Genomic DNA, 25,415 nt, shown 5'->3' on the forward strand with positions numbered 1-25,415 from the left:
GTGAATGCCATTAATTCACAAGAGGTAAATAAAGAGGGTTTTTTCGTGACCAGGAGTCTGTTTCTTGCTTCTGCTAAGGTGGGTCAGAACAATATCAGAAAACTTCATATTGCTGTGTTCAGCATTCTTCCATTCATTCCAATCATTGCTGGTTGTTTTTTTTTTTTGCAAATGCCTACCCTCCTGAAAACGTCATTGTAAAATAAATTATTTGTTCTCTCCTTTTTCGTGTCCCTTCAAGATAACTGGGAGGACCTGGTCAAATTCTTGCAAATGGCTCAGAAGAAAGCCAGAGAATCTTACGTTGAGACCGAACTGATTTTTGCCTTAGCCAAAACAAACCGACTTTCGGAGCTAGAAGAATTCGTCAGCGGCCCTAATAACGCACACATACAGCAGGTATTTCTATGTGTTTTTTTATTTATCCAATTAATTGGCCGCTTATCTTACCACAGGTTAACTCTGGGCGGCTTACCGTATTCAATTTTATTTGGGAGTTTAAACTTTTGAGCACAATTCGTTAAACGTCATTTCTAAGAAATGACACGATGTAGCGGTTAATAATGACAATAATTGATTAAATGCATCAGTTGCCTGACTGTAAAGAGAATTTGAGTGATTTACAGATGGTTAAAGTATTTAACAACTAGCAAACCGCAGAAAAAGAATTTGGTTGCATCATAAGAGCCATGGTGGCGCAGTGGTTAGAATGCAGTACTGCAGGCTACTTCTGCTGGCTGCCTTCAATTTGGCAGTTCGAATTTCACGAGGCTCAAGGTTGACTCAGCCTTCCATCCTTCCAAGGTGGGTAAAATGAGGACCCAGATTGTTGGGGGCAAGAGGCTGACTCTGTAAAATGCTTAGAGAGGGCTGTAAAAGCACTGCCGTCGGTATATAAATCTAAGTGCTATTGCTATAATGCACCGGTAATGCATGGCCAAACAAGCAAATCTTGTACCTAGATTGGGCAAACTCTTTAAGAAGAAGAGCAAAAGCTAACTCTAATTCATGATTTGTTACTTAGCACACTGATGCTGGCACTCACGTTCTGCACCTTTTTCATTGGTTGGTTTTGTCCTCGGTTTCCTTTCAGGTCGGCGACCGATGCTACGAGGAAGGGATGTACGATGCGGCCAAGCTACTCTACAATAACGTGTCGAATTTTGCGCGCCTGGCCTCTACCTTGGTACACCTAGGGGAGTACCAAGTAGCTGTCGATAGCGCTCGCAAAGCCAACAGCACCAGGACGTGGAAGGAGGTGACTTGCTTGGCATTGTTCGGAGGGTGGGGAGAGACACAGCTAGTCCTTGACTTAAGACTGTCATTGAGCCTGGAATCATGTCGTGGCGGTCGTTAAACGGGTCATTGCATGATTTTTACGATCCCTTTCGCGGCGGTCAGTATGCAAATGCAGTACATGTAGGCCTCGACTTACAACAGTTCATTTAGTGACTGTTAAAAGTTACGGCTGCACCGAAATATGTAACTTAACGACAGTTTTTCACGCTGCCGACTGTTGCAGCACCGCCAGAGTCACATGATGGACATCTGGATGCTCGGCAACTGGCATGGACTTATGACGGTTGCGGCGTCCCAAGGTCACGTGATTCCCCTTGGGTGACCTTTTGACACGCAAAGTCAACGGGGACGTCCGATTCATTGAACAACCGTGTTGCCGACTTGATTGACTTAACAACGGTGGCAAGAAGAGTTGTTAAATGGCCGCAAAATGCAATTAACAAATCTCTCAATTAGCAGCATAACTTTTGGGCTCAGTTAGGGTCGTAAGTGGAGGAGTACCTGTAACGATGTTCCATCCATTCAGTCGTGTCCGACCTTTGGTGATTCTATGGGGCCAGTCTCTCCAGGACTTCCAATACTGTTTCATTGACTTTTCCTATGCTCTGGCTGGTGTCTGCTTTGATGGTGTCCAGCCACCGTGTCCTTTGGCGGCTTGGTTTCCTTTTACCGCAAACTCTTTCCAATGTAATTTCTTTCTTCCGGTGAATTCCCCTGCATGATAGGGCTGTCAGGATTCCAAGTAATACATCCCATTTAATAAGAACTCAGAGGCAGTTCCTCGAAGAACGTTTTATCGGGACATGTCCAATTGGCACGTTCTCAGTGGAAAACCAGCTCTTAAGTTCCCGCCGGTTTTGCACCCAAATAAAAGTAAAACTTTGTCACTCCGCCCCACCAATCAGCAAACAGTCCAGTTGCTAGGCGACCTCACTCTCCACCTTTCAAACACCTGCACCAATGTCCTTGATTCCCAGGGGAAAGAATTTTATTTAGGTTACAACACCCCAGCTATCTCTACAACCCCTCCTCCCTCCCTCCCTGGCCCCTTCGCTCCAGGCTGTGTCAGTCCTGAAGCAATGAGAAGAGAAACCTCCCTAGAGAAAACTATCAAAAAGAAAATGGCCACAATTCGGCCAACTTCAGGGTTAACGACGGCCAAAGTCAGTGAGATGAAGTTTTGTGATTTGGGGGAACTCATAATAATAATTCTGTAATAACGCTAAAGCAAAGATAATGCTAATAGTTAGGCTGTTGGTTTGAGCTCTGGGCTTGGCAGTTTGGGTGCAAACATTTCATCACCGTTCGAGGAGGCATCATCAGTGCGCTTTGAGTTGTGTTCGTCTGTCAGAACACGAGCCTTAAAAGTGCCTTTGTGTGATGCAAATTAGCATTGGTCTGAACAAACAACACCAACGCCAGTTTACATCACGCACAGGTACTTAAAGGCCAGTGTTCTGACAGACGAACACAACTCAAAGCGCACTGACGATGTCTTCTCGAATGGTGACGAAAACGTTTGCAACCAAGTTGCCAAGCTCGGTGCTCAAACCCAACAGCCTAACTAAGCATCCCAAGCTACTGATATTCAAATATAACTCACTACCAATAGTGGTAGATGCCTGGGGTGTGATCCCAAAACATCTGGAGCACCACTGGAATACCATTGGCATGGACAAAATCACCGTCGGTCAATTTCATTTTGCGATGATACCTCTAACACCATCACACAACCACCTCTGCCTATCCCAGGTCCATGGGAAGGACTCAGTAGGTGGACCAAAAAGCCAATTCCAGCCTGAACATTTGGATGACTATGCGATAAACTATAATAACTGAATCACTGGATTCAACTGTTCACTTTTACTAAGAGTCTTTTTGGTTGCAGGTGTGTTTCGCCTGCGTGAATGGAAAGGAGTTCCGTCTTGCGCAGATATGCGGCTTGCACATCGTCATTCACGCGGATGAACTCGAAGAACTGATAAGCTACTACCAGGTAGGATGCCTTTCACTTTGACGAGGGCGTAAAAGTTATTAAAGATACTACCTCTGTCGCGCTTCCGCCCACTGAACTGCTAAAGTTAAAAAACAGCCGTCATGTTTGTGGTTCAAATGAGCTGCAAACCAGCTTTGTTTTAGACCAGGGGTCTCCAACCTTGGCAACTTTATGATTTGTGGACTTCAACTCCCAGAATTCCTTAGCCAGTTTTGCTGGCTGAGGAATTCTGGGAGTTGAAGTCCTCCAAGCTTAAAGTTGCCAAGTTTGGAGACCCGTGGTCTAGCTGGTTGTGTGATTGGTGGGTCATTTGGAGCTGGGTTTAAATTCTGAGCAGTTGATTGGTTCTCTGGTTCAGGGGTCTCCAACCTTGGCAACTTCAAGACTTATGGACTTGAACTCTGGAAATCTGGGAGTTGAAGTCCACAAGTCTTAAAGTTGCCAAGGTTGGAGACCCCTGCTCTGGTTGACTGACCGTTCAAATGATCCGGTTTCTTACGTATCCATATGCCGGAATGGATGTACAGTGGATTATCTTCCGATCTTGTTCCTCTGTGAAGGTCATTCATCCAAGCTGTTTTAAACCTGTGGTGTTCTTGATTTGCAGGGTCGCGGATACTTTGAGGAACTGATCGGTCTCTTGGAAGCCGCTCTCGGTCTGGAACGGGCCCACATGGGAATGTTTACCGAACTTGCGATTTTATATTCCAAATATAAACCCCAGAAGATGAGAGAGCATCTGGAGCTGTTCTGGTCCAGAGTCAATATCCCAAAGGTATTTTGATGTCCCTGAAATCAAGTAAATACTGTTTTTTTCAGCCAGCTTCTTCGACTAAACGTTTAAAACTCCCATCCTTACCTCAGTTCCTGGCAACCTTGCAGTTTGAAAGCATGAAAATGCGATTAAAAAATTAAAAATTGGTTGGAGGAAATCACACTGCAAAAAGTGGAATTTAAGCCAGAGCTCTTTTTATGAGGAATTGTTGTTGTTAGCTGCGAAGTCGTGTCTGACCCATCGCGACCACATGGACAACTTTCCTCCAGGCCTTCCTGTCCTCTACCATCCTCTGGAGTCCATTTAAACTCATGCCTACTGCTTCAGTGACTCCATCCAGCCACCTCGTTCTCTTCTTTTGCCCTCAATCTTTCCCAGCATTAGGCTCTTCTCCAGTGAGTCCTTCTTTCTCATTAGGTGGCCAAAGTATTTCAGTTTCATCTTCAGGAGCTGGCCTTCTAAAGAGCATGAGGAATAATCAACCCCAAAACAGGACAAATCTTCGCAATATATAATACTACATATTTTAACAGCAGCAAGGATTACCGTTGTGTATGAGTGGAAGCAAAATAACATACCAGTAGAGAAAACAGTAATTCGAAAAATTTTACAATGGAGAGAAATGGATAAAATGGCGTTGGAAATTAAGGAAAGGGAAGCGTCAAAATATCATAGCGTGTGGAACAAACTATATGAATGGTTAGAAAAAAGGAAAACAATAATTCGGAATGTTAAATTAATTGGGTTAAAATTAGGAAGTGTAAATTACAGAACATTGTCAACCTGACAGGAATGGTTGTGTGAATAGATACCATATAAATGTAAGTACTTAGATGAATAATTGAACAAAAGCAGAGAACACATATCTATGTCGATACAGAAAGCTGTAAAATAATATATAATGTAATATGTTTGTTACGTTTTTAACGTGTTTTTGTCGTGTTTTTCTTTATTCTGTTTTTAAAAGTCAAAAGCTTAATAAAAACTATTTTTAAAAAAAAGAAAAAAAGAAATGCAAGTAAATACTGTGTTTCCCCAAAAATAAAACATCCCCTGATAATAAAGCCCAATTGGGCTATTGAGCGCGTGCGCTAAAATAAGTCCAACACCAGCACCTTCCGAAAATAAGCCCTGCCCAAAAATATTTCAGCGCATGTGCAGCCAGTCCCGGCCATTTCCTCTGATGAGGGTTAGGAAAACAGAGCTGGAAATCAGGTAAGATAGCAAGAGGAGCCCCATCTTGCTCCACGTGCCCCAAAATAATCAGACCGCCCCGAAAATAAGACAAAGCGCTTATTTCGGGGTTAAAAAAAATATAAGACAGGGTCTTATTTTCGGGGAAACATGGTAAATAGGTACCACTTTGATGGGAAGGTAGCACCACTCCATGATGTCATAGTGGTCAGATGACCACAGAAATGACCTTTGGACAGCGCTGGGTCAACGGTCTTGAAACAGAGATGTCTATCCCCCACTTATAGTGGGCAACGATCAGTGGAGTAAAATATGCAGGGACTCCATTTACCATTTTTTAAAAAATTAATTTTTTATGAATTACATTTCTTAGTGCTTAATAAACATTGTGTTGTTTGGGTATTTAATTCGCTTAACAATGCATATTACATTCTTAATCTCCACCCCATTTTTCCAACCACCGATGAATAGATTCCATGTTTGATAATATTCTGTATCTTCTTTCTGTTTCATTTTTAATGTCAGTCTGTCCGTTTCTGCGCACTCTGGTATCTTCTTAATTATTCCTTCATCTCATCGTGTTTCTTCGTTTTTTCCAGCATTGGGTAAATGCAATCCCCGCTGCGTAAGACGTGTAATATTAAATACATACTTTTCTTATCAAGTTTACCCTTTTCCATTTTGGATCCTTTTACCTTAGGCTAACTGTGGGCAGCTTACAGTCATAAAAGATCACAACTGTGCAGAACTAAAAGACGAAAATAAAATGCTACGAGAAGCCAAATAGTTTGCGTACCAGTAACTTACTGGGGATCCATATTGGGCCTTGGACTCTTGTTTTCCTTTTCAGTCTTTGACATCCAAACCTTCTCATGCTTTTTTTTTCAAGGTCCTTCGAGCAGCAGAACACGCCCACCTCTGGGGAGAGCTTGTCTTCCTCTACGATAAATATGAAGAATACGACAACGCAATAATTACCATGATGAACCATCCTACGGATGCTTGGAAGGAAGGACAGTTCAAGGACATCATCGCAAAGGTGAACAGCTATAATAATAATAATAATAACAACAACAACAACAATAACAACAATAATAACCGAGTTGGAAGGGACCTTGGAGGTCTTCTAGTCCAACCCCCTGCCCAGGCAGGAAACCCTACACCACTTCAGACAAATGGCTATCCAACATCCTCTTAAAAATTTCCGATGTTGGAGCATTCACAACTTCTGGAGGCAAGTTATTCCACTCTTTTATTAGAATTTAAAGCATAGCAAACATTGAGACCTATTTGTGAAACTGTGATGACCCGGGTCGTGGCACAAAGGCAACACAGCCAGAGAATAAGTATGAGTCCCTTTATTAGCTCCAACTTTGCCCCCAACGTCCCTTTTACTCTTTGGTCTGGAGAAAAACTCTCCCACGAAACTGTAACAGCCTTTGGCTGAAAATACTCCAGTCCCAGCGTTATAAACAGAAAACTTCCAACTATAAATCCAACAAGGCAAGGTAAAATAATTAATCCGGCAGGGCAAGCAAGATAAGGAGTTTCAGAAGTGAAGTAGCACTGCAGTAAATCAGACCAGTTGGTAGGATGCCAGGAACTCAGAGAAAGCAGTTAACACGAGATGAACTCAACCTTTGTTCCCGACAACCACCCCTCCCATTTGCCTTTCCTTTAAACTCCATCCCCAGGTGTGCCTTGTGAAGGGAATCAGGGCCCTTTTCTCTTTCGTAAGCCATGCAACCCACGTTGCTCTCTTCTGCGTTCTTCCCTGCATGCCCTAGGATGAGGAGGTGGTGGCCCTTGGTCTTCATCTGAACCCCCTCTCCCTTGTTCTACCTCTCCCCTGCTTTGCTTAGCTTGACTTTGCCCTTCCCCAGTTTCCTCCATAGCCAATGGAGCTACTCTCCTGCTCTCTGTCAGCTGCTCGTCTTCCCCTCACCCCTGCCTGTTCCTCATGTGGTTGAGTCTTAGAAATGGGTTCTTCCAACATTGAGTTGTTCAAAATTCAACATCCCGTTTCAAGAGGCTTAACGGTTTTTCCTTTCCACTCATTCTTAAACCCTCCAGGTTGCCAACGTGGAGCTGTATTACAGGGCCCTGCAATTTTATTTGGATTACAAACCGCTTCTGATCAACGATCTCCTGCTCGTATTATCTCCACGGCTGGATCACACCAGGACTGTCAGCTTTTTTGCCAAGGTGACTGAAAAGGACCCACTTTTGGAAAGAATTGGCCAATAACTCCATTCAGGCGGAATGGTCTTAAGGCAGCCCGTCCCCAACCTCTTTGTGGCACCAGGGACCGGTTTTGTGGAAGACAATTTTTTTTCACAGGCTGGAGGAAAGGGGAGTGGGAATGGTTTTGGTTTTGCTCGCCTGCCGCTCACCTCCAGCTGTGCTTCCCGTTTCCCAACTTGTCGGTGGCCCAGAGGTTGGGGAGCTCTGTGTTGTGGCCCACCAGCAGAGCTGGCGGCAGAGTCTGAGAGTGAGTAAGTTGGGGAGGAACATGGGCCAGTCCTGGAATCTGGGGAAGTCTCGGATGAGGGCTCTGCGTCGGAGGCAGAGAGGGGGCCAAGGCTGCCTGGCAGTTATCAGCTGCCTCCAGAGCTAGACGGCAGTGAGGCAGAGGAACAGCTGGAGCCTGTTCCCAGTGTGCGCATGCACAGAGCTGTCAGAAGAAGAGAACAGGTAAGAAATCAGGGTCGACTTGGGAGTAAAGCCACAGGTGGACAATGAAATAAAGGAAATAAAAGAGGAAATAAATAAAAGAGGAGCAAAAGCGGAGTGGGCTTTTTCAGGAAGCCATTCGTTCGTTCGTTCGGTTCAGGAGTGTGAAGATCTGTCCGTGAATCTCAGAGACTCTGCGCCAAGTCTTTCCTTGCACAGCGCTGCCGTTCAGAAAATATTTATACGGCAGCTTTCCAAGCTAGATCAGGTTTGTGGTCATAAATTCACCTTTGAAAAGACTGTTTGCCAGGCCTTTGCTGAAGGTGAATGAGAGGAATTCACATTCGTTTAATAAAAGGGGTTTTGTCGGAGCCAGGATTCTGCTTTGTGATTTTTGGGAAAGCTTAGATCAGAACATCCTAGTCTAAGGCAAAAGGAAGGGGGTTTTTTTCCCCTCCAATTTTCAGATGTATTGCTCCCATGTGTATAAGCGTGTGTTTTGAGGAGTTATTTTCCAGACATTTTATCCTGAAAGATTTTTTTTTTCGGGAAAAGGCACAGTTCCCGTTGTTTTTGACAGTGGTTTGAATGATGAACTTCGATGAGCACCCATCCAATATTATCAAAGGTTTATCTGAGGGACCATCCCTTGCCGGTCACATCCAGCCGACCCACTAGAGCAGGGGTCTCCAACCTTGGCAACTTGAAGACTTGTGGACTTCAACTCCCAAAGCTGGCTGAGGAATTCTGGGACTTAAAGTCCACAAGCCTCCAAGTTGCCAAGGTTGGAGACCCCTGCACTGGAGCGGCACTGGACCCCTGCACTGGAGAGGCAAGGAATGTTGGCAGTCCTGTCCCCCAGGGAGGTACATCTGGCAGGACCCAGAAGAAGGGCCTTCTGTGTGGTGGCTCCCTCCCTCAGAAGGCCCTGAAGATGTGGTCTTGCCAGGAGCCCACTCTGGGAACCCAGAGCGGGCTAGAGGCCATTAAATGACTGATATGAGTGTGTGATGTTGCTGAGGAGGTGGAGTGGATGGTGTAATTACTATTTTGTATTTATTCTTTATTTTTATTCCTTCTACATCGTGTTTCTAATTTTCTGTAAGCCACCTAGAACTGTGATGGCGAACCTATGGCACGGGTGGCACGCGGAGCTATATCTGTGGGCACACGAGCGTTGTCTTAGCTGAGCTCCAGCACGCGTGTGCGCGCTGACAAGCTGATTTTCAGGCCCACCGGAAGTCGGGAAATGGGCCGTTTCGGGCCTCCAGGGGGATGGGGAAGGCAGTTTTCGCCCTCCCCAGGCTCCTAGAAAGGCTCTGGAGCCTGGAGAGGGTGAAAAATGGGCCTACCGGGCCCACCATGCCATCATGTGCGAAAAGCGGGGAGCGCGGGGGGGGGGGATTGCGTGTGGGCATGCGCGCATGTGACCACCCCCCGCACTCTCCCCACTTTTGGCACACAATGGCAAAAAGGTTAGCCATCACTGGCCTAGAGTCTCTGTGAGCGAGTAGTACATGAGTTTTCCAAATAAATAAGAATGGGATAAGATAGCAGAGTGGGAAGGACACCTTGGAGGTCTTCTAGTCCAACCCCCTGCTTAGGCAGGAAACCCTACACCGCTTTCAGACAAATGGTTATCCAACATCTTAAAAATGTCCAGTGTTGGAGCATTTATAACGTCTGGAGGCAAGTTGTTCCACTGATTAATAAATAAAATGTCATCTTTTTTCTTCTTCTTCTTTGGCCTTAAATGTTTGCTTTCTTCCATAGGTTAATCAGCTACCTCTCGTGAAACCTTATTTGCGCTCGGTCCAGAATCACAACAACAAAGGGGTCAACGAGGCACTGAACAATCTTCTGACCGAGGAGGAAGATTACCAAGTGAGTTTTGGAAAAACAGGACGTGCAGAAGGCTCTGGAGGCCAAAAACATGCCCACTTTTGGCCTCCAGAGAGAAAGAGAGAGAGTGGGAGGGAAGGAGGGAGGAAGAGAGAGAGAAAGACACACACACACACACACACACAAACACAAGTCCCTCACACACACCCCAAGGCAGCCGCATCCCTTCACTAACTTGATTTCCACCCCCAGGAGCATAACAAAATTAAAGTTTTAATTTATGTGTGTTGTTTAATGGACTGCTAAATTGGCCACGCCCACCCAGCCGCCTGACCACCCAGCCACATGACCACCTAGCCACACCCAGCCAGCCACATGGCCACCTAGCCACACCCACCCAGTCACATGGCCACCTAGCCACACCCACCCAGCCACATGACTGTCTAGATATACCCAGCCAGCCACATGACCTCCTAGCTACACCCATCCAGCCACATGACCACCTAGACACAACCACCCAGTCAGCCATATGACCGCCTTGACACACCCACCCGGCCAGCCACATGACCGCCTTGACACACCCACCCAGCCACATGACCGCCTAGACACACCCACCCAGCCACATGACTGCCTAGACACACCCACCCAGCCACATGACCACCTAGACACACATAATAATAATAGTAATAATAAAAATAAAAGTAAAAAAAACCCATAGGCCCTCTGGTTCTTTTCAGCAAAGTCTCTAACTCCTGCCTGGTCTTTTTCTGTCTCCTCAAAGGGCCTGCGAGCGTCTATCGATGCCTACGATAACTTCGATAACATCACCTTGGCTCAGCGTCTTGAAAAGCACAAATTAATTGAGTTCCGGCGTATCGCCGCTTATTTGTACAAAGGCAATAACCGGTGGAAGCAGAGCGTGGAACTTTGCAAGAAAGATCGGCTTTATAAGGTCAGCTAGTATCTTTTGGGGCGGGGGGGCAGAATGGGCGCGGAAGGGCGCGGTCCGGGTCCGGTTTTGATTCCCGGGTCGTAAAAGTAGTACCGTTTATTGAGGTCACTTTGAACGGTCACTAAACGAGCTGTCGCAAAGCAAGGACCATTATAAACTCCTGGTAGGATCCTCTCTTCTGTCGGCATTAGCAGCACTCGGCTTTGCAGGACAACAAGAAACCAGGGAGGGGAGGAGGAATGATTGGAATGTTTGGGCCGCTCGGAGGGAATTGAGGAATGAACGTGCACCCGTCCGTGGCCTGGGAGAATCTGGACACCTCAAGGCCGAAGGATGAGAGCCCTCTGAGCTGAGCAGACTGTTTCCCAAAACAGAAGAGATGGCGCTGGATTGGTGGATCCTGGACAGTGGGTGGCCCAGCAGGGAAAAGGGGGGATTTTAACTTTGCAGCTTTTCGTGCCAAAAGGCAAAACTGGCTTTACGTTTTTTACTATGCCTCTATGGATCTATCAGTAAAGTTACACTCTTGGTAAAATAAGAGTCCCGGGAGTTTCTTTCGCTGCATGTGCCAATGGGCAGTGAGAATAGAAAGTAGAGTAGGGCAGGACAGGACAGCAGAACAGAACAGGAGGACAAAACAGAACAGGAAGGAGAACAGAACAGGAAGGAGGACAGAACAGAATAGGAGGACAGAACAGGAGGACAGGACAAAACAGGAGAACAGAACAGGAGAACAACAACAGGAGGACAGCACAGAACAGGAAGGAGGACAAAACGGGAACAGAACAGGAAGGAGAACAACAGAACAGGAAGGAGAACAGAACAGAACAGAAGGACAGGACAGAACAAAACAGAAGGACAGAACAGGAGAACAGAACAAACAGGAAGGAGGACAGAACAGGAGGACATGACAAAAACAGGAGGACAGAACAGGAAGGAAAACAACAGAACAGGAAGGACGACAAAACAGGAGGACAGAACAGGAAGGAGAACAACAGAACAGAACAGGAAGGTGAATAGAACAGAACAAAGAAGGAAGGAAGGAAAATAGAAATAGAATAGAAATAGAACAGAACAGAATAGAATAGAATAGAATAGAATTCTGTTTTATAGTCAGAATAGTTTTATTGTCACTTCGAATGTACACTAATTGGCATACATTAAAATGGAATTTTGTTGCATACAGCTCTTCAAGGGTCACCACCTCCAATATTACACTACATAAACATGACAGGATAAATAAGTACAAAATTATATACCCACATTGATGGTTGACGGTTACTTTACAATAAAAATACCGAATCGCTATTTTAAGTGACCACGTCGCTTTTTCCTTAGGATGCCATGCAATACGCGGCTGAGTCCAAAGACGCCGAGCTGGCTGAGAAACTCCTTCAGTGGTTCCTAGAGGAAGACAAGAAAGAATGTTTTGCAGCTTCTCTCTTCACGTGTTACGACCTGCTGCACCCGGATGTGGTCCTGGAGTTGGCCTGGCGACACAACATTATGGACTTTGCAATGCCTTACTTCATTCAGGTGATGAGGGAGTACCTTACCAAAGTAAGTATAGCTTTCTCTGCAAAGAGGGGTCCTGCCCTGCTCCAAATGAAAGGCTTCCCCAAAAATGGACGGATGGATGGATGGATGGAACGGATGGATGGATGGATGGATGGATGGATGGATGGATGGATGGATGGATGTGTCGTGTCCCACTCCTCCGCTGACGGTCAGGGAAATCCGAATCAGGCGTGCCTCTGCAGCTCTGCCAAAGTTCTAGCAAAGTTCTCAAGGCAGGCAGGAGACCAGAAGGTGATTTCAGCAAGATAAGGTAGACTTTGCCTGACTCAGAGAATGCCAGAAAGCAGATCCCCCATATAGGCCATGGGGTGTGGCTCCATGACTCAGCACTTATCCAGGCCTGCCCCTCCCTTCTGTTGAAGCCGCCTATCAATTCTCCTGAAGCGAGGGTCACTCCAGTCTGCAGCTGTTGGTAATTGACCTTCCTCAGGCTCACATGCTGTGGGGGAGGGGGAGGGGTCTAGTTGCTCCGTTTGCCTGGGCATGGAGCCAGGGCTGGGGGCTGGAGGCGCTTCTTCTTCCTCGGCCTGTCTGGGCATGGAGGCAGGGTGGGGCCGGGAGGCATGCTAGGACATTCCTCAGCGTTCGGAAGCAGATAAGACGGGCCCGGCTGCGGGGAAAGCGGACGAGGCACAACAGGACGGATGGACGGACAGACAGACATAGACATGTATAGAGATAGATAGATAGATAGATAGATAGATAGATAGATAGATAGATAGATAGATAGATAGATAGATAGATAGATAGATAGATAGATAGATAGATAAATAGATATAGACAGACAGACAGACCAAACAGAAAGATATAGATAGAGAGAGATAAATATAGAGATGGATGGACGGATGGATGGATTGGACAGACAGACAGACATAGACATAGACATGTATAGACATAGATAGATAGATAGATAGATAGATAGATAGATAGATAGATAGATAGATAGATAGATAGATAGATAGATAGATAGATAAAGATGGATGGCTGGTTGGATGGATAGATAGATAAATATATTTATTTATTTATTTATTTATTATTTAAATTTTTATACCGCCCTTCTCCCGAAGGACTCAGGGCGGTTCACAGCCTGATAAAAAATACAAAATAATACAATATAAATACGATTAAAATATAATTAAAAAACTTATTAAATTGGCCACGATTAAAATTTAGAATAAAAACCCATTAAAAACCCATAAGTTTAAAAACTAACCCAGTCCGACAGACAGACAGACCAAACAAAAAAATATAGATAGAGAGATAAATATTGAGATGGATGGATGGACGGACGGACAGACAGACAGATGGATAGACAGACCGACAGACCTAAATAGACAGACAGACAGACTGATAGATAGATATAGATAGACAGACAGATATATATAGATAACGATAGATAGATAAATATATATAGAGAGAGAGAGAGAAAAAGTGAGATAGTCATATAAATAGATAGATGATAGAGGAATATAGAGAGACAGACAGATAGATAGATAGATAAAAAACTCATCAAAGACTTGCTAGATGACTTAAGACATCTAGAGTGCTAGGGGACCAACAGCCCCGATGCCTCATTTGCTTAATTAAAGCTGTTGATTGCTGTTCCCTCTTTGGAGACCGTGGATTGCTTAATGCCTGTAATTAAACATTGGTCTCAGCCTGGCAGGCACGATTTCAACAGCAAGTAGACTGGCTGCATTAGTTGCCTGGAGCTAGGATCTATTGGGTTTATTTTTTAAAAAAATAAAATAAAATCGAGAAGCTCTATGGCCTAGAAATACAAGTAGCCCTCAGTTTACAACCACAATAGAGCTTAAAATTTCGGTTTGCTAAGCGAGACGGTTGTTAAGAGAGCTTTGCTCCATTTTTTTTACTATCTTTCTTGCCACTGTTGTTAAGTGAACCACCCCGGGTATTAAGTTAGTCGCACTTAAGTGTTGAGTGAATCTGCCTTCTTCCTTGTTGGAAGGTCGCCAAATGGGATCACATGACCTGAGGTTCAACAGTTGTGAGTTTGAAAAACTATCCTAAGTCTCTTTCCACCCCCCCAGTACCGTCGTAACTTTGGACGGTCACTAAACAAATGGTTGTAAGTTGCATCTCAGCCCAGAAATGCAGCATTTACAAGTGTAGTAACAGTCACGTTATTCCAAAACGCTGTTGCACCAATACAATGAACTCATTGCTCCTAGTTTCATCTCGCTTGTGACTGCTCTGTGGTTGTAATTTTCAGATTTGTTAGTCCAGCTGAAGTCTTTTTAATCTCCAAAGCACAAAGGCATTTAATACACTGTCCACAAATATAAATCAGAAGCTTCTTCTTCTCCTTCTCCGTCTCCTCCTTCTCCTCCTCCCCCTCCTCCTCCTCTCATTAAACACGAAACTTGGTCAACTGAACTTTAAAAAATGTATCACAAATACCATTGATTGGTGCTAACGGTTGATACGGGTTGCTGCCAGCGTCCGAGGTATCAACACAGCAGCGCAGTTTTTTGCAGTTCCGCTGATATTATTTCAGGAAGCTGCAATTTCTTGATGTAGTTTATAAAATTCTTGGACATGGTACCAAGTGCCCCGATGACAATGGGTATCACTGTTTCATCCATAATCGTGTAGCTTCGATGGCCAGGTTATTATTATCATTATCTCTTTTATTCATTAAACATGAAACTCAGGCAACTGAACATTAAAAAATGCATCACAAATATAATTGACGGGTGCTAATGGTTGATGCGGGTTGCTGTCAGTGTCCTAGGTATCAACCAAGTATCTTCTTATTCTTGGAACGATGTTCCAAGTATTGCAGTTTTTTGCAGTTCTGCTGGTGTTATTGCAGAAAGCTGCAATTTCTTGATGTGTTTTGTAAAATTCTTGGACATGGTGCCAAGTGCCCTGATGACAACGGATATCACTGTTACATGTTTCATCCGTAGCTGTGTAGTTTTGATGGCCAGGTCACGATATTTCATGATTTATTATTATTATACTTTATTCATTGAACATGAAACTCAGTCAACTGAACGTACAAAAATGCATCACAAATATAATTGACTGGTGCTTCCATTTTCCAACATCATATTTATGTGCAAACTATTATCCATCATTAATCATTAATTTTCATTTATTACTGATTCAGGCCTGCCCGATTGCCACTTCCTTTCTTCACAACCTCCCTCTCTACCCTCTACTACTTTCACATCCTTCATCTCCTTCGCTTTACTACTTCCTCTCCTCCTTCTCCACTCCTCCCTTCTTACCCTATCTAACCTTCTTATTCCCCTCCTCCTTCTCTACTCTTTCCTACCTACTTTCTTCCCTCCTTCTACTTCTCTCTCCTTTTCTTTCTGAAATGGCAGTCGAGCATCCCCAATATCATTTTAAATTTTATTTTCATATCTTCAAAAATTACTTATTATTACTTAGTATATAAAATTATTTATATACAAATATAATTGACTGGTGCTAATGGTTGATACGGGTTGCTGTCAGCATCCTAGGTATCAACCAAGTTTTGATGATGATGATGATGTCTATAAATCAACATTAAACATTGAGTAAAACGAAGGTTTTACAGAGTTCATGTCCCTCTTTCTGCTTCTCTTTTCTAGCATTCTTCCATTTCTCCCCCAATGTTACCTTTTATTTTGCTTTCTTTGTCTTAAACTTGATTTTGTGACCTCTTTTTTTGATTTTAAATACTCCCCTCTTTAATTTCCTTTACAGGTTGATGGTCTGTTTAATAAGGTGACGGTCTCTCTAGTTTTACGCACTTGTGTTGTTGTTTTTAATTGGTGTTCTTAAAAAGTAGATCTAAAGATCCAGCCGTCTGGCTGTAGCTTGCACCGAAAAGCAGAATAATGTAGCTTCATCTAAACTAATATCATAGTAAATATCACTCCATATAAAGAACTTGGAAAAATCCAGCCGGACTTCATCTACTTCATTGGAAAGGAAAACCCAAATATTTACTTATTTGTAAGAATGTCGTAACAGGGTGAGGTCCCGTGACTTGTCCCAGCTTCTGCCAACCTAGCAGTTCGAAAGCAGGTAAAAAATGCAAGTAGAAAAATAGGGACCACCTTTGGTGGGAAGGGAACAGCGTTCCGTTCGCCTTTGGCATTGTGTCATGCCGGCCACATGACCATGGAGACGTCTTCAGACAGTGCTGGCTCTTCGGCTTTGAAACGAAGATGAGAACCGCCCCCTAGAGTCAGGAATGACTAGCACATATGTGCGAGGGGAACCTTTACCTTTAAGAACGTCTAGTTTTCACTGAAGACTACCAAAAGCATTCCGCAGTATAGTATTATGTTCAATATATGCCTGATACACTGGATCATTCTTGAAGGATTATTGATCCAGCGATCATCTTTCCTAATCTTGGAATTATAAATCTACCTAAAGCAGTGGTCTCCAACCTTGGTCCCTTTAAGACTTGTGGACTTCAACTCCCAGAGTCCCTCAGCCAGCAAAGCTGGCTGAGGAACTCTGGGAGTTGAAGTCCACAAGTCTTAAAGGGACCAAGGTTGGAGACCCCTGACCTAAAGTACTTCTGGCTATTAGGGGAAAAAATAAACCTAACTACTTTTTCTGTGGAAAGCATCAAAAATGAATACAGGTAGTCCTTGACTTATGACCACCATTTTTTGGTTGCTTTGCGGAACCGTTGTTAAGTGAGTTTTGACCCATTTTATGACCTTCCTTGCCACGGTTCTAAGTCAATCTCGGCCGTTGTTAAGTTAGCGACACAGTCAAGTGAATCTGGCTTTTTCCACTGCCGTTGTAATTTCAGACGGTCACTAAATAAAACAAAGTCAAGAACTATCTGTATAGCCCTCCCTCCCCTACCCCAAATCTGTTCACTAAATAAATAATAAGATAGACCCTACTCCAAAGTGCCCATTGTGGTCCTTTCCAGGTTGAAAGTCTGGTTGGATTTTTGCAAGTGGTAAGTGTCTACTAAGCCTTCAGAAACCGCATGCACCATAAGTCCAGTTTTAAAATAAGAACTAATTTAGTACATGGCACTTAGCAATAAACCTCCCCCTCCTTTTACAGTAAGTTGCTTTAACTTCCATCACTCGAACCTCTGCCTAACAGTTCCCGAAAGACATTCCTCCCTATTAACAAAGCCTGAATGCTTTTGGCCGCGCTGCGAGAATGCCCGCCCTAAATTGGCGGCCGATGAGGCTCCGTGGAATTCAAGGCTTTTAGACCGTTTGTGAGAACGTACTGATTCTAGGCTGAGGAGTCGCTTAATGCCACCTCTGGTTCTGCCTGCTCTTCTCCTGCCTCCTGGATTCTTAGCTCTTCCCATTAGAAAGGGCTCAAGAGTTTACCTGTTGATAAATGAGTGGTTTGTGATTGGCCACACCCACAATGTAGATTGGGAAGAGCAGGTTTTAATTTGCCCACCTGCCATTTGGCGAGAACACCCACCCGGGGGTTGGGATTGAAAAATTTTAGCCACCGTTTCTCTGCCCGGTTGCTCGGTGGGTGTGGCCATGGGCGCATGGCCTACTCAGTCTCCTGCACCATAGTTGGGGGGAGCGTTTACGCCCTCTCCAGGCTCCAGAGGGTTTCCTTGGGCTTCGGAGGCCGGAAATGGGCCCATTTTTGGACTTCTTGGAGGCCCGTTTTTTGCCCTCCCAGAGACCCTCTGCGTGGGCCTTGCATTTACCTTGCATCCAAAACGGGCCAGGTGGAGACTTCGGGGAGGGGCGGGGAGGGCTGGGCGGGGCCAACCAGTCCTTGCAAATACCGGTTTCGGCAAACCAGATGTAAAGTTAGCATCCGGTTTCCACCGAACCGGCTGAATCCCACCCCTGCACTCACCGCCACCTGCTCTCCACCTTATAAAGGTGCTTCCTCACACACACACACCCAAATTTTCCCTCTGCGGTTCATCCCTTGAGACCCCCGAAAGCTTTGAAAGCAAATAATATCCGCAGCCCTCTCTGGTCCATCTTGCCCCCTTGACTTATCCCATCCTTGCTCGCACCTCGGTCAAGATCCTAAGCAAATTCCACCCCATAGCAGTTGGCCTTCAAACAGGCAACACGTCTACCAGGTTGTCCCATCCCAGAGACCTCTAAAGCAGGAGTCTCCAACTTTGGTCCCTTTAAGACTTGTGGACTTCAACTCCCAGAGTTCCTCAGCCAACTTTGCTGGCTGAGGAACTCTGGGAGTTGAAGTCCACAAGTCTTAAAGGGACCAAGGTTGGAGACCCCTGCTCTAAAGCAGAAGCAGTTGGCAACATGAAATGGAATCTGCCTTAAGAGTTTGGAACATACCTAGGGAAAGGTAAGGTTAAGGGTGGCCACCAAACCCGGGGTCTTTCCTTGAACATATCCTGTTTTCCTTTTGTAACTTAGGTGGATAAACTCGATGCTTCGGAAAGTCTAAGGAAAGACGAGGAGCAAGTAGCAGAACCTACTCCTATAGTATTTGGTAAGTAAAATTTATTTATTTATTTATTCATTCATTCATTCGTTTCCTGGGCCTTCCATGAATTTAGATGACTTCTTTTAATCTTAAACTTTCCTGCTCCCTTCTCCTAATTCCTCTACATGGTATTATGAATAAGTATCCTAGAAGAAATTTAGCTAGCTCAGTTTATTCCCCCCCCCCCCAAGGTTTAAGACACAACCATCGATAGATAGATTAGATGATAGATAGATAGATAGATAGATAGATAGATAGATAGATAGATAGATAGATAGATAGATAGATAGATAGATAGATAGATAGATACCGGTAGATAGATAGATAGATAGATAGATAGATAGATAGATAGATAGATAGATAGATAGATAGATAGATAGATAGATAGATAGATAGATAGATAGATAGATTAGATAGATAGATTAGATAGATGATAGACAGACAGACAGACAGACAGACATAGCAGTTAGACATATACCACTTCACAGTGTTTAACAGCCCTCTCAAAGTGGTTTATAGAGTTAGCATATTTCCCCCAATAATCTGGGTCCTCATTTTACCCACCTCGGAAGGATGAAAGGTTGAGTCAACCTTGAGCCGGTCAGAATTGATGGAATCCAACTCCTGGCAATGTGAGCAGAGTTAAGCGTGCAATACTGCGTTTTCCACAGCTCTTGTTCAGCACCTTCACCACAACACTCAAATGGGTCTCGTGAAAAGGGGTGGGGGTTGGGGCAGGGACTTTCCTTCCAGAAAGAGTAAGAAATTGGGGAATGAAATGTCGGGGGGGCGGGTTAGCTGGGTGGAAATTTTTGCTTGAGGACATGAAACTGTGTTTCTCAACCCGCCTAAAACCTCGCTGAGATCCTTTGGCCGAAGGTAGATTTTACTGACAATTGCCTTCTTAGGTGTCCATTAAAGAAAGCTCCAGATGGCGAGGTCAGTCTACCTGCGGGCATGGCGTTTACACGGGGGAGGGGGGTGGGTGGTTTCCCTGCATGAGGCATGTGTACCGTTAACCCCCTCCTCTCCACCCCACCCCCCATGTGTGTTTTGACGTGTGGCAAAATTAATTCTGCGCTTAGGCTGGGGGACGAAGAACTAACAGATCTAACTGCAGTTTGTTCCAGCGTTGTTTCCGCAGATGTTCTAGATCGTAGCTTAACATTAAAAGATTCCCTTAATCTAGATTTCCGTCATCTTAGATACCCCCAGAGTCAGTATAGGGACACAGTGGCTCAGGGGCTAAGACAGCTGAGCTTGTCGATCGAAAGGTCGGCAGTTCGGCGGTTCGAATCCCTAGTGCTGCCGTGTAACGGGGTGAGCTCCCATTACTAGTCCCAGCTTCTGCCAACCTAGCAGTTTCGAAAGCATGTAAAAATGCAAGTAGAAAAAATAGGAATCACCTTTGGTGGGAAGTTAACAGCGTTCCGTGTTGACTTTGGCATTGAGTCATGCCGGCCACATGACCATGGAGACATCTTCGGACAGCGCTGGCTCTTCGGCTTTGAAACGGAGATGAGCACCGCCCCCTAGAGTCGGCAACGACTAGCACGTATGTGCGAGGGGAACCTTTACCTTTTTAGATATCCCCAGAGCCAAACCCTACTTGCTTACTGTGGCAATTAAAGAAGAGGCGGCACTGGAATTTCAGAGAAGTTTCTCCGGGCTATTCTATAATTCAGTGAAGGCTGACCTTTTACGTCACAACATACCGACTTTTGCACCGGAAATGGCACGCGATACCATCCCGCCTGGACCGCGCAGCCTTGCTGGCTTTCAAGAACACCAAAACCTGAAAGAGCAGCGTTCCATCGCGCAGGCGCCTGACGGTGCCCAAACTTCCGGTTTCCAGCGCGGAAGCATGCCCAACAAACAGCTGGCTGTCGCGCCCGCACACAACGTAAACCCGGAAGTTTGGGTGCCGTCATGTGCATGTGCAACAGAATGCTGCTCTTCCGGGTTTTGGTGCTCCCACACGCGTGGCGGCCAGCTGACTGTCACACGTGTGTGCACAGAAACACGGAAGTGGAGCGAGCGAGGCCGCACGTCCTGCGTGGGATGGTTCTGCGGGCCACTTTAAAAGGAAAAAAAAAAGCCTCTAACGATTAGGCAACTCAGCTGGGATCGTCAGAGGAGTCTTTTAAAAGCATTTTTTCTACAACCTCTTCAGCCGAAGAGGTTGTAGGAAAAATGCTTTTTGAAAGTAAAAAAAAAAAAAAAGTTTGCCACGCCCAACCAGTCACATTACACACACACCCCCAAGCCACACCCACAGAACTGGTAGTAACACATTTTACATTTCACCACTGCTCCAGGCCCCCAAATACACCAAGGTCTGCCCAGGTGAGATGGCTTTCCGTTTTCTAACCCACCTTTTCTGCCTCTTTACAGGGCAGCAACTGATGCTGACGGCCGGGCCCAATGCCGTTCCTCCCCAGGCCAACTTCCCGTACGCGTATCCAACAGCGCCAGGATTCGGCCAGCCGCCGGTTTACGGATACAACATGTAACTTGCACTGCGACCGATATTTTTTTTTTTTCCACCCACTGGTCACCTCTTCTTCTCTTTCCGTCCCATCTTCCTTCCTTCATTTTTTTTTGGTTGTTTTTTTTCTTTTTGTCCCAGAAGGCACCAATTAACCTTCTCCGTTGGCTTGACTGCCTTCCTGCGCCCTCCGTTGGCTCAAGAGACCTCTAAAGGATGCTGTTATTTATTGCTATGTCCTGTTACATTTCAAATTTCCACAAGGCGGCTGCCCCGTCCTCCCCCTCTCCCGCTGGTTTTATTTTTGGTACCGGCCAGCCAAAATTCTCTCCATATCCTATACCATAGGTAGCATCTCTGCTCGATTAGGACAGCAATAACTTCTTCAGGCCAGAGTTGGGGAGGGTGGGTGGGTGGGAGCGGGGAGAAGATGTCCAAGAAATGACGAAGAACTTTGTTGTTGCTTTTTTTTTCTTATTTTTAAATTCTTCTGCAGAATTTGGGTTGTTTTTTTTTTTTGTTGTTGTTGCTAATCCAGTTGTTTCTGGACAGCATCCAGTGGTTCATGCTTAACAAAGGTACTCTTCACAAATGCCGCAATCGGGCGAATAAGCCGGAATTAGCTTTGGCGACTCGTTGGTGGGAGGGACGTGTGTTTAAAAATCATATGTAACACACCTCCTCCTCCTCTTCTTCCTCCTTTCCTCCTCCTGTAGGTTGGTAATGCCCGATCAAACAGACAAACAAACAAACAAAAGGGAATTTAAAGTATGTAGAATGGGAAGAGTTGTAGATTTGATAGAAAGCCACCGAGAGAGAAAGAGGGGGAAAAAAACCCGGGGAGAGGGGATTGGAATTGCTACTTGGGAGTAGTTTTTGAAACTACCTTGATTGGAGAATAAATCGGATCCTATCTCGGCGCAGGTATTCCCCCGACGTTTTTTTCTGTGGCAACGTAGGGCGAGCGCCCCAAAGGGGGGTGGGGTCACTGGTATTTAAAAAGGAAAAAAAATATATTAAAAAAAAACACCCCACAAATGGCAGCGGCCAAGGTCCGCAAGCCAATTTCGGCGTATCCGTGTTCCTGGGGGAGCCGTTAAACGTTGGAAAAACCGCCTGGATCAACCAGGATCACTTAAGAATCATAGCAAAAACATAAGATTTTGCTTATTCGTATCTCCACCCCCGAAAACTTCTCTTCCGGTTGTATTTGAACAGAGTCTCTCTCTTAAGCCTGTCGGACATCCTGAAATGACGCCCAGTAGGTCAATTTTTTATTATTATTATTGTTGTTGTTGTTATTTTTTCTTGGCTTTGCCAGAATTCTGTCTGATGAAGCCACCTGCATTCTTGCATTTTTCTTCTCCCCCCCGATAAGACAACGGCGACCGAACCCTGCTATATTTTTGGTGCCACTTCTCCAGAGAACTTATATCGTTAACGTTTTATGTACTTAAAACAACCACCACCACCACCACAACAAATACAACTTAGATAACCATGTATAATTTATGGCTATGGATCTTGTGCTAATCATGACTATTATGGAAGTTCAATTATAAACATAAACCAAACCGGTGTCACTGTGTGGTTCGCAAACGGTAGGACCGCAAAGGATCAGAGGATCTGGCAGCCCGTGAAGATGGCGCTTGGCGATAGCACTTCAGACTTATATACCGCTTCACGGTGCTTTACAGCCTTCTCCATGCAGTTTACAGAGTCAGCCTTTGGCCCTCCCAACAATCTGGGTCCTCATTTTACCGACCTCAAGGTTTGAAGCCTGAGTCAACCTTGAGCCGGTCAGGATCGAACTGCTGGCAGCGGGCAGAGTCAGCCTGCAATACTGCATTCTAACCACTGCACCACCGTGGACGGATGGAAGGAAGGTAGGGCACTAGCAATAGCACTTGGACTTATATACCGCTTCACAGTGCTTTCCAGCCCTCTCTAAGCGGTTTAAAAGAGTCAGACTATCAGCCCCCAACAATCTGAGTCCTCATTTTACCCACCTCGGAAAGATGGAAGACTGAGTCAGCCTTGAGCTGGTCAGGATCGAACTGCTGGTGTGTGGGCAGAGTTAGCTTGCAATACTGCATTCTAATCACTGTGCCACAATGAGAATAGAATAGCATAGCATAGCATAGCACATAGACTTATATACCGCTTTACAGTGCTTTACGGCCCTCTCTTAAGCTGTTTGCAGAGTCAGCCTATGGCCCCCAACAATCTGGGTCCTCGTTTTACCCACCTCAGAAGGACGGAAGGCTGAGTCAACCCTGAGCCTCGTGAGATTCAAACTGCCAAATTGCAGGCAGTCGGCAATCAGCAGAACTAGCCTGCAGTACTGCACTCTAACCACTGCGCCACCATGGCTCATAATGAATTGAGCAACCACATAAGGGATAATTAACAATTCTAGTGCTCTTTTTTTTTACTTTATCCTAAGAGAAAAAGGGGGGGGGATTTTGCTTTTTTCCCCTAATGTAGCATTTACCATTCAGCCTTGGACTAGTCTTGGATCCTAGCTTCTTATAGGAGTGGAAAACTTCAGATGTTAACGCAAATAAACTCGAATTTCTTATATTTCACAAAGAATTCAGGACTAGTACACCTTAGTTACTGCCTGTTTGTTCAGGAGCAGGTGCCCTGTACTTAAAAGCTTCCTGGTTGAAAACCAGAAAGTAAAACAATGTTTGCATTGGTCAATAAGGTAAAGGTTCCCCTCACACATATGTGCTACTCGTTCCCGTCTCTAGGGGGCGGTGCTCTGCTCATCTCTGTTTCAAAGCCGTAGATCCAGCGCTGTCTGGAGACGTCTCCGTGGTCATGTGGCCGGCATGACTCAATGCCAAAGGCGCACGGAACGCTGTTACCTTCCCACCAAAGGTGGTCCCTATTTTTCTACTTGCATTTTTTTTTACCTGCTTTCGAACTGCTAGGTTGGCAGAAGTTGGGACAAGTCACAGGAACTCGCCCCGTTATGCAGCACTAGAGATTCGAACCACCGAACTGCCGGCCTTTCGATCAACAAGCTCAGCGTCTTAGCCACTGAGCCAACACATTGATCAATATTCAACATTAAATGTCGAAACCCCTTTGGCTCTGATAGCAGAAACACTGGATAGGCCAGCTTAAAAGTGGTTTGGGAGCACTGCAGCCCGAACCATCATGGCTTAGCAGCGTAAGTGCTTGCTTTAAACATAGGAAAATAATTCTGAAGCTCAGAGATTGCCCCCAGTTATGGGGGTTTGCGGGTTGCAGATATTGGCACGTCATTCGAATCCAGCCCATTGTTAATTTACAGAATAGAATAACAAAGAGTTGGAAACCCTATACCAGCAGTCACCAACTGGTGGTCCATGGACCACTGGTGGTCTGTGAGAAAATTTTAGTGGTCCACAGAAAAATTATTGGCATTTTTTATCTTGCACTAAATCAGGGGTCTTTAAACTACGGCCGCTGGGCCGAATGCATGCAATGAACATGTGTGTTGCTGCAGAGAGTCTCCTCCTTCGGGGTTGTCTTGTGTGGGTCAGGGGGTTGGGACAGAAATTCCAACTTGGGGTCTGCTTCAGCCTCCTGGTGTGGGGCTTTGGGCAAAGGCTGGAGGGAAGCGCCGCTGGTGGCGATGAGCCGGAGGGCCTCGTTCCAGTGGGACTGCATCATGGCCTGGAACTGGCTGACTATCTCAGCCCGCTGAGCCTCCAGTTGCCTGTACCTGGCCTTGCACTCGTGCAGGTCTTCCCTCTGCTTGGAAAGACTATGCTGCTAGTCCTCAGTGAGGTGTTTCTGCTGAGCCTCCTTCTGGGTCAGATCCAATTTGAACTGAGCTGTTTTGCCAACTCTTTCTTATGGTGGCTGTTTAGCTCCAACAACAGCTTCCTGTTGGGGTCCTAAGGAGCCTGGGTGGGTAGGCAAGGAGTGGCTGGGAGGGGAGGGGTGAGTAGAGGCCGCTGAGGGGGCCCTTGACGTGAGTGACATCAAGTTGGCCATGCCCACCCAGTCACATGACCACCTAGGACAGTGGTTCTCAACCTTTATAGTGCTGCGATCCCTTTAATACAGTTCCCCACGATGTGGCGACCCCCAACCGTAAAATTATTTTCGTTTTGAATTTATCGCGCCTGAAGCCGTATTGGCTAGCGATCTGAACTGCTTGCGATTGCCTTGAGGA

The 25,415-nt window shown here is 45.4% G+C and overlaps 1 protein-coding gene across 4 annotated transcripts in view; it reads left to right on the forward strand.

Moving 5' to 3' along the window:
• Positions 1-21,526, forward strand: part of CLTCL1 (clathrin heavy chain like 1) — a 65,785-nt gene extending 44,259 nt beyond the window's left edge. The window contains exons 22-34 of one of the 4 annotated variants that reach the window (XM_058158434.1): positions 242-399; positions 1,094-1,258; positions 3,188-3,295; positions 3,903-4,070; positions 6,154-6,303; positions 7,338-7,469; positions 9,711-9,821; positions 10,561-10,731; positions 12,070-12,291; positions 16,033-16,053; positions 18,684-18,759; positions 19,662-19,692; positions 21,148-21,286. In XM_058158434.1, coding sequence (XP_058014417.1) covers positions 242-399; positions 1,094-1,258; positions 3,188-3,295; positions 3,903-4,070; positions 6,154-6,303; positions 7,338-7,469; positions 9,711-9,821; positions 10,561-10,731; positions 12,070-12,291; positions 16,033-16,053; positions 18,684-18,759; positions 19,662-19,672 — 1,493 coding nt within the window. In that variant the 3' untranslated portion in view covers positions 19,673-19,692; positions 21,148-21,286. Of the gene's footprint in view, positions 1-241; positions 400-1,093; positions 1,259-3,187; positions 3,296-3,902; positions 4,071-6,153; positions 6,304-7,337; positions 7,470-9,710; positions 9,822-10,560; positions 10,732-12,069; positions 12,292-16,032; positions 16,054-18,683; positions 18,760-19,661; positions 19,693-21,147 lie in introns of all 4 variants that reach the window. The other 3 variants (XM_058158432.1, XM_058158435.1, XM_058158433.1) reach the window with 3 other exon arrangements.
• Positions 21,527-25,415: the final 3,889 nt, after the last annotated feature.

Source organism: Ahaetulla prasina, chromosome 15, assembly GCF_028640845.1.
Source record: "Ahaetulla prasina isolate Xishuangbanna chromosome 15, ASM2864084v1, whole genome shotgun sequence".
Lineage (NCBI taxonomy): Eukaryota > Metazoa > Chordata > Lepidosauria > Squamata > Colubridae > Ahaetulla > Ahaetulla prasina.